The sequence below is a fragment of the Gekko japonicus genome, unplaced genomic scaffold (assembly GCF_001447785.1).
Source record: "Gekko japonicus isolate JY-2015 unplaced genomic scaffold, Gekko_japonicus_V1.1 scaffold800, whole genome shotgun sequence".
NCBI classification, from domain to species: domain Eukaryota; kingdom Metazoa; phylum Chordata; class Lepidosauria; order Squamata; family Gekkonidae; genus Gekko; species Gekko japonicus.
This window is the reverse complement of record NW_015164693.1, coordinates 758641-768342: the sequence shown is the minus strand read 5'-3', so window position 1 is coordinate 768342 and position 9702 is coordinate 758641. Positions and strand designations below refer to the sequence as shown.

The 9702-nt window shown below is 44.3% G+C and overlaps 1 protein-coding gene across 1 annotated transcript in view; it reads left to right on the top strand.

Moving 5' to 3' along the window:
• Nucleotides 1-9193: 9193 nt before the first annotated feature.
• The window catches only part of RPS6KA1 (ribosomal protein S6 kinase, 90kDa, polypeptide 1), a 142973-nt gene continuing 142464 nt past the window's right edge, over nucleotides 9194-9702 (top strand). The window contains exon 1 of the mRNA XM_015409435.1: nucleotides 9194-9374. Within this exon, the coding sequence (XP_015264921.1) occupies nucleotides 9303-9374 (72 nt within the window). The 5' untranslated portion in view covers nucleotides 9194-9302. The remainder of the gene's footprint in view (nucleotides 9375-9702) is intronic.

Genomic DNA, 9702 nt, shown 5'->3' with positions numbered 1-9702 from the left:
TAAATTGTATAAATTAGATTGTGCTAGGAGATCTCTTTGTGTATGTAACTGACCAAGATTAGGTAAGGAAATTCACCGAAAAATTTCAATTTATATTAAAGGCATTTAATGGAAGATTAAACTTTAAAATGTTTAGGTAATGCTTATATCAGATGGATAATTTTTTTTAGAAATGATAAAAAAACCTGTATATGAGTTTATATGTTTATGAAATGTCAAGGGTATCAAGGTATTTTATAGAAAATTATAGTAGAATGTTTAGACAACGTCTAAATAGAAGTAAATGTTGCTAAAATATAGAGTTGCAAGGATTATAATTGGCTATATGGTAGAAAGATAGATAACTAGAAGTGTATGTATGAGGTATTTTAATAGGTACAATGTTGAAGTGATTACTCTCATATATGTCTGTTTATTTTAAAATAATAAAATTGTTGGGGGGGGGAAGGAAGGAGGTTTCTCCCTGCCCCAGAGGTGCTTTCTTCCTCTTATAGGTTAAAATCTGTTTGTTCTAGAAGGCCTTTTGATAACTGATTTTTACCTGCTGGCCTGTAGATCTTAGACTGCTGTTTCTTGAACTGTTCTTTGGTGTGTGAGACTGCTGCTTTATTATGGCTTTTAAATTATCTGGTTTTAAATTGGTTTTAAACTGTTGCTCATAATCTTAAGCATCATTCATTTGAATAGTTTGATGTTTTAGTGTTTTACTTGTGAGCTGTTTTGAGTATTCTTGCCACAGGAAGTAACCATTTTTAAAACCCCTTAAAGTGTTCTTTCCTGCAACTGCTTTGTCCCTTCAGAGATTTGGTAAGGATTCAATTCAAGGTTCAGTGAAGATGAATTCACATGCACTAAAAGCATTTTAACCCTTGTTCTGCTGTTGCTGTGCACATGTGAAAAAAAGGCTATTCTTAAGGGGTGGACTGGGAAAATGGACCAGGAACAAAACCAGGCTAATTGACCTCTGTGGTACCAACAGCAGCACTGGCTTATCCACTGCTGCGCGCAGCAAACTGCCAGAGGAGGTACCTGGGGAGCCACCGCTGTTACTGCTGACGGTCCAAACCAACTAGCCCGAATGCTGCTGGCAAAGCTGCCTCCAGAGCAGTGACCCACCAGAAATTTCCCGGTAAGTTAGATGGGAAGTCTTCTCCTGCTTGTCCATGAGTGAAAGGCACAAGCAGAGTAAAATGTGCTTGTACAGAGTTTCTGCATCTGACCACATAAGGAAGTTGATTAACAATCGTAATCTCTCTGTGCTTTGCAAGACATGTATGTTTGGGGCTAAGGGGGGTAAATAAACCCCCCCCATACACATATCAGAACATTTCCTAGTACAGTGATTAATTCCTACATAGAAGATCTATGGCAAGCCTAGAAAGAAATTGCTGCTATTCAGTCAGAGGCTGTTGAATAAGATTATCTTGATCTGAAAAAGCCTCTGGGGGCTCCACTTTTCTTTTCTGATTTCATAGGCACATTTCCCCCCAAAGGGTTTGCAGATGGTCATGTGTACAGGTCTTTCGTTGTACAGAAGTTATGTCACAGACAAACTCTGATTAATGCTTGTGCTTTTGGTACCCGTTTTATAGCCATACCTGTGCCTTAGAATAGGGAAAAGAAAGAGTACAGGTTAGGTGTCCCTAGGGTTGCCAACCTCCCGGTGATGGCTGGAGATCTCCTGGAATTACTACTGATCTCCAGGAGACAGACAACAGTTCCCCTGGAGAAAAAGGCCACTTTGGAAGGTGGACTTTATGGCATTATACCCCACTGAAGTCCCTCCCCTCCCCAAACTCCGCCCTCTTCAGGCTCCAACCCCAAAACCTCCAGGTATTTCCCAACCCAGAGCTGGCAACCCTAGGTGGGTGTATAAATTCTTGCACCAAGAATTGAAGGTCTGCAACCTGACATGCAGTGAAGAAGAAAGAGTCATACACACCAGGAAAGATTTGCATGCAGGCATACATTTTGTCATTTACTACGCTAGCAACATACACAGTGTTTTGTCCCAATCAGGAGCAGTGTTCCCTCTAAGCTGAGTTAGTGTGAGTTAGCTCACAGGTTTTTAGCCTCCAGCTCATGGATTCTTGTCTTAGCTCAGGAAGAATGGCCCCAGAGCAAACTAATTTATGCAGTAGCCAAATCGTTTGCTCACACCTTTAATGCTAGCAGCTCAGAATGTAGAATTTTTGCTCACAAGACTCCACAGCTTAGAGGGAACATTGATCAGGAGTAGCTGGGCCAGGCAAGGGAATTCTAAGCCCATTGACAAGATGTAGTGCTGTTTAGGATTGCACTGCAAACTATCTGCAACACTGAAGCATTCCAAATGTAATGTACAGAGAACTGGATATTGTGAAGACAGCATTCTGAAAACACTACAGAGGTGGATCATTAATTCCACCTGTATACACAGTCCTTTTGATTCATCAGCCAAGGGAGTGTGCCTATTTTCAGTTGTGAAGTGTTAAGAAGAGGATGCAAATTGGAAGTCGGTCGTGAGCTGACTCCAGGCACTAAAAGCTTCTTGCTGAAAGTGTCAACAGCGTGAATTGTTAAATTGGAGATGACAATGGAAAGGCAGTTTTGAATGTTTAAAGAGAATTTAGTGCTGCTGAACAAGACGGGAAGCTAACAGCTTTTATGTCTTCTGATGAACTGTAAAATTATCTCCAAGCGTTGCCAGCTACTTGGAAGACAAAAGACATTTGATGAGCTCTTGTTTTTCATTTTGTCCCTTCTCCCAATCCATTCCCCCAGGACTGCTAACAAGGGTACCATATCGCTCACTGCAGAAACCAGCTTGCTGGGAACTCTCAATGGGTCTGATTTTTATTTTATTTTTTACTGTTTCAAAGCTAGCTTGCCAACTCAGCCTCTCTGGATGGTAAATCATCTCCACTGGAGGAACCAATCTATTTCTTCTCTTCTTTTGGACCTGATCTGCTAGCAGGTGCTGTGCTTTTGTGCTGATCAGTTGTGGCCAAAGCATTCACTTGTTCAGTGCACTTTTCCAACACAGGAGTATTCTGACTTCCATTTTCCATAGTCCAGTATAAAAATTGTAATTTTTTAAAGGCAATATGCAGACACCAGTCTATAATGTACAAAATTAAAGGGAAGGAGGATGAAGAAGTGTGTTTTGTATTGGGTTTGAAGGATCTTGGAGCAAGTCATATCACAGTCTATATTATTCAGTAGCCCTGAATACCAAATTCATTCTCCTTTTTTGCCCCAGTGTCCATCGATGTGGCCTGTTCATTTTCTTATATTTAGACAATGTATGTGCCGCCTCTCCAGAGACCTGTTCATGGTGACTCGCAAAGTAAAATAATAAAAACAGTATAAAATTACTTATTTACAAAATTCATATGCCATCTTTCTGCCTAGTCAGGGCCAGAAAGGCAGCTAATTATTACAAATAAAAACATTATAAAAAATCGTCTTAGACTTCCGGTTTTGGCGACTTGCTGGCGGGTGCGCTCCATCGTGCTCTGATGAGAGCAGCCCGTAACCACGGTGGACAGGAGGGGTCCTGGATGATTCTGGGCCCCCCCCAGAGCCCTCAGAGTGGTCTCGTAGCCTGGGGCACAAGGGGTGCCTCTTCTGAGGTGACGGCTGAGGAATCGAGGCTCCTCTTTGTCCCGATAGGTCCCGCCACTGCAACACCAGTAATGGAGGTAGAGGCGCACGCTGGACTGAGCGAGCAATAAATCCAGCATTCCCTACCTTTGGAAGTAACGCATGGAATGAAGCATGAGTGTGCATCATCTTAAAACTAGTCAAGCGCCCAAGCAGATAACCGCCCCAAAGCCCCAAGTCAATTCAGCAGAGGGGGGAGGAGTTAATCCCACCCTGGAAAAAGTTACTGTGAGAGCGAATACGAGGGGCAGAGTGACGGTTTTGGTTGTATGCGGAATAGTAGAAAGCATATGACTTAACAGACTTTCAGAGACTTAAAAGAATGTTTTTCTTCTGTGAAAACAATGTTGCAATGGGCTGATACAATGGCGCTTAGGAGGAGACCTTCTACAGGAACTGCTAGCTCAGTGACGCTGGCCTTTAGACCAGAAGTAACCACTGACTTCCCTAATATGCTAGCTATAGCATTACGCCCTCTGCTGGACCAGATGACCAACCTCAACAATAACTTTGATGCTCTCCAAAAGCAATTGAAAGAAACTAGTATGAGAACAGAAGAAACAGTTAAAACAGAGGGAGTTTCATAATTTTCACACCCATAGGTGTAATCTTCGTGGGGGCGGCGGGGCTTCAGCCCCCGCCGAAATTTTCAGGAAGGTGCTCAGCCTCCCCCGGGAGCCACCCTTGCTCCTAGCAAAGCAATGCCTCTGGCCCAGCCCCAGCCCCCCCTGGGAAATTGGAAAGTCTACACCCTTGTTCACACCATGACAGAGAAGGCCCTCTTTCAGGTTGCCACCTGTCTAGCTTCAGAAGACAGGGGCATCTCAGAAGATGACTTTAGTGGTTGGGTAGCTTTGTATGGGAGTAGGATGCCCTTAGGGTGTGCTGATCCCAAGTCATACAGGGCATTAGAGGTCAATACCAGCACCCTGAATTGGGTCCATAAACAAATTGGGAGCCAGTTGGACCAAAACTGCAGTGATATTGTCCTATGATAAAATCATAAAAGCATAAAAATAATCAAAATTGTTTCTGTGTGCTAAGTGCTTCCAAGTAGCCTCTGACTTATGGCGACCCTATGAATTAATGACCACCAGAACGTCCTATTGTTAACAACCTTGCTCAGGTCTTGTGAACTACCTTTATAGAGTCAATCTATCTAATGCTGGGTCTTCCTCTTGCTGCCGTCACCTTTTCCTGCTATTATTGTTTTTTCTGTTGACTCCTGTCTTCTCATGATGTGACCGAAGTATGATAGCCTCAGCTTAGAATCAAAATCAACACAAAATTTAAAAAATCCCAGCAATTAGAAACCCAGCTGATTGATTAGGCTGAGCAACTGTGACTGGTTCAAAGGCACCATGGTGGCAGAGTGTGAGGATTTGAACTCAGCTCTTCCTGATCCTACTCCCGCTCTGTAACTGCTATACTACATTGGCCTCTGCTAGAAGATCTCAGTTATTGGGGGGGGGGGGGTAAAACAGCAGTGCAGAAGTGTGGACAGAATCAGCTAAGACTGTAAAAAGAGGAACAGATGCTATCCTTGCCTAAGCTCTCAACACCAGTTTTACAATATAATTTTTATAACATTCATTTACATGCATTGCCAAACATCCTGATTTATGTGAATTAGCCCATTGCTCTTGCATTATCATGTTGTTATTGCTGCAGTTGGGCCATATTGGAATTTTGCTTCTTTGTGCCAGAGGCAGCAGTTGATGGCACTTGAGATTTTTGCATTTGTTAATGTCTCCCAAGTGCCGCTCTCTCCTTTTTGTTCATCTCGAAGGAACAGACAGAACAGACACATCTGTGCATGGCTGGCATCTTCCTGTGGTGGTTTATTGTAGCTCATTCATTATGGCCTGCTGTATGAAAAGCAAAAGAAAACTCTACAGAGGTTCCTTGTATAACATCCTTTTATTGAATGAAGTTTTGTAGGCAGTTTTGACAACTGCATCTGCTTACTCATATGTCTTTTATACAGCTATCTGGCATTGACTTATTCATAGAAATCCCTTACATTCACAAACAACATTTTAACCTCAGGTAAACATGTTTGACTTCCAAGTCTTTAAGCTTGTAATAACAAACTACTTAAGGTTCTACCATCAAAAGAAAATAACAAACTCCTTTCCAGCCTGAGGTCCATCTGATATCAAGAATCACAAGACTGAGAAACCTGTAGGAGAACACTTCAGCCTTCCAAGACATTCAATGGTGACATAAAAGTAGCTGAATTACAAGTTTTATTCAAGGTATGAGCTTTCATGTGCACACACACTTCCTCAGATACATTGAAATGGAATTTACTAGTCCATACATATAAGGCAGAGGTTAAACAGCAAATTAGCATACAGCATAATGATGATGTTTTAACAGATGCAAACAGGAATAACAAGCTAGGTTTATAAGGTCACCATTGTTTGGATTTAATTCCAGGGGAAAATAGTGAATATGTAATAATAATAGTGAATATGTGAATAGTGAATAAAAATAGTGAATATATAATAAAAACTGGCCCAATTTTGACATAATAAATATGTCAAAATTGGAGACAGATGTGTAAACGTGTCATTCTTAATTGTGGAGTGCTAAGAGTAATTACCTGAGACCTTGTTGTTACACTCCATTTCCTCTCAAGCATGGAGATAACTAATAGCATCTTTTTCTTTGAGGTAGGGTGATTCGTAGTGCAGTGTTATGTCTCCTCTGTTACCAGACCACAGAAATGCATTCCAATATACTTTTCTAATAATCATTGCATTACATTACAATAACTATTCTAATCTAATATTCCAATAAGAAATACATTAAAATAAAGAGGGTTTGCTGTTTATGACTCAGGTTGCAAAAACAGTAAAGATAATAAATAAAATAAATATATATATAGCCCTTCTTGGTGAGAATACAGATGTAAGGACTGAATGGATTTAGCATAAGTAGTGAGATAAGAAACCAATATCCCTGTTAAGTCCTGGGGGGTTTATTCCAAGTGTGGTAACAACTTGTATGCATGTCTTAAAGGTGCCACTGGACTCAAACGTTGTTCCTTTCCAGCTTGTAAAATCTTCCCCCACTTGGTTGCCTGGAGTGATTCTTACCAGTCAGTGTAGATGACCATTTATAAGCACTATTTATAAGCATGGATTATCATCTAGTTTGCATTTTTGCTTACCAAAACTTGAGCATTTAATATATATATATATACATATTGATACTCTGCTTTTCTCTCCAATGCAGACTCAAAGCGGCTTACAACATTGTTCTCTCCTCCATTTTATCCTCACAACGACTGTATGAGTAGTGTTGCCAGCTCTGGGTTGGGAAATACCTGGAGGGTTTGTGGATGGAGCCTGGGAGGGTGGGGTTTAGGGAGGGGAGGGACCTCAGCAGGGTATAGGCATAGAATGCAATCTCCAAAGCAGCTATTTTCTCCAGGAGAACTGATCTTGATTGTCTGGAGAGTCATTGTAATAGCGGGAGATCTCCAGGATTATCTGGGGGTTGGCAACGCTACTTATGAGGTAGGCTAGGCTGAGAAAGTGGCTGGCCGAAAGTCACCTAGTGAGCTTCCATGGCAGAATGGGGATCCAAACCTGAGTCTTCCAGAACTGCCAGAATAATGCATTATGATTCTATTTGTGACTTCAAAAAAGTCAAGACGAGACTGTTATTTTAATATCATATTATCATTGCCAGGTACCTTGTCAATATGCCAATTTCCTTGAGATGAAACACACACATGAGAGAATCATTCTATTAGTGCGGGGGTGGAGGAAACAGCAGAGATTCCCACTTCTCTTCTATGTGGTATTCAGGTGTGTTCAGCCATATTTCATGCACTAACCCTGTGGACAATAGCCATTAACTTCCCACTGTGACCTTGACAACTAGCTCCTTAGCCCCTGCTGATTAGTGTACCACCAGCCAGCTGGCTTTTTAGTAAATCCAAAGGAAACCTGTTTTGTTTTTAACACACTTCCTCTGTTTACAGTGGGCAGCCTTGATCTCTGGGGCAGAGATTTCCCAGCTGTTAAGTGGTCAAATTAAAGGGTGTGGTCAACCCAGCAGCTGAGTGGTGATAAAATCTTGCATTGCACTTCTTGAAAGATGGTCATAAGTTGGCACTTCAAGAACTTGTGGGCTTGGGCTCTGTTGGTGGCTAAAGACAGGAATGGACCATCAGCTTTTATTGTGGTCTAGGTAGGTTTTCATGTCTCAAGACGAGTCCATCCACAGCAGCCTCAAGAAAGACCTTCTAGTCTTCTAGAAAGCCTTTCATGCTTCTAGTCATCAGAGGAAAACTTAACAGAGACAAGGCAGGTGGATAGATGCTAAATGCCTTGCTCCCAAACTCAAACTATGCTATATTTAAACTAAAATTCAGGAAAAATCAGTACTACTTTGCAGTTCTGAGAGACTGTTGTCCTACTTTTGTGCAAAAGTGGGGGTTTTTTGCACCAGGGGTCTGCACCTGTGCCTCAAGAGCCAAATATGGCTCCTTAACAAGGGAAATAAAAATTTAAGGTATATGGGGGGGGGGGTAGGTGGGAATAGCCAGGATGCTAGAATAACCAGGATGTAAAGGCAATGGCACACAAAGGTTTTTATGGGGGTAAAGGGCTTCTGAGAGTTTCTTTACAGAAAGGGAAATCACAGAGCCAATCAGTACCTGGAATCAAAGTGCAAACTCAGGATTCTGTTATGCTTAGGCAGCTCTGAAATATCCAGGAATCAGGATTCTTCCCAGTATGGACAGACTGTTTTCCTTTCACCAGGGTGAACCCCATGAGAGGGAGGTTGGCTTTCCCCCACCATCACCAAACCTCCCACCCTCCCTTCCATGGAAAGTTATGGGAGAGAGAGAGAGAGATTGGCTTCCCTCTCTCTCCTCCCGCAGCCCCCCTCCTAGCAGCCAAGAGGCTGGGCAAGGAAGGAAAGCTGTCCTGCCCCTTCTGATCAGTTTCACCCCCTTTCAGTTGACCAGCCCCAGTGAAACTGACCAGAAGCTGCAGGGTGGCTTCTATTTCTTTTCCCATCCTCTTTGCCGGTGTGGGGCTAGTCGCACTGGGGGTGGGGGTATCTGGCATCACTAGGTGGTGGGGCAGGGCTCATGGGGGGTTGGGCTCCACCCCCAAATGCCCCACTGTGGCTACGTGCCTGCTTCCGACTCCACCAGGGGCACGGCTAGGCTGGGGCTGTGTTTCGCTTCCCAGGGACTGCAGGCAAACCCAGGAGCGACCGAGATTCCGGATTGCTCACGTAATCCGGAAATTCAAAGGAACAGTTGGACGGCGGGCACGGAATCCAGCGGGTAGCAGGAGGGCACAGTGACCGCCCAGCCCGCTGCCTGGCTGAGCCATGCTGAAGCACCTCCCCCCCCCCCCCCCCCCCGGCAGAAGCCTGCCGAGCCTGGGCGGAGCCGCCTTTTCCTTCCCCGCCAGGCCGAGCAGCCAATCGGGCAGCAGGGGCTGGCGCTCGGCTCCTCCTTGGCGGGGAGCTCTGTGCTCAATGCTGGGGGAACGAGCGGCGTATAAAGTCTTCGAGTGCCAGCGAAGGGGCTCGGCGAAGCGAGGCTTGCGAGCAAGGCATTGGGGGTGCGTTAGCGGCGGGACTTGTGGGGCTGTTCCGGGGGCTTTCAGAAAGCAGCCGCGATGCCGCTTGCCCAGCTGGGAGCAGAGCCTTGGCCCGATATGGAGCTCGTGGACATGGAGTTGGACGCCGAGGTAAGCCGTGGCAGGGCGCAACCTGGGTTTGGGTCCGAGGCCGAGGATCAGCGGAGAGGGAAGAGGGACCCTGTTTCCCCGAAAATAAGACACTGTCTTATATTTATTTTTTCTCAAGACGACACACTAGGGCTTATACCACAAATGCATGGAAATCCTGCTAGGGCTTATTTTCGGGGAAACGGGATTTCCTCCTTCTCTTTGTAGGGCTCAGGCTGGAGTCGTGCAAGAGGGGATCCTCCGTTGACTTCTCCAAGGCTGGCCTGCGCCCTGGCGAGTTCTCTCTATCTTGCCAAATTTGGCCCTTGACTGGGAGGGAGGGAGGGAG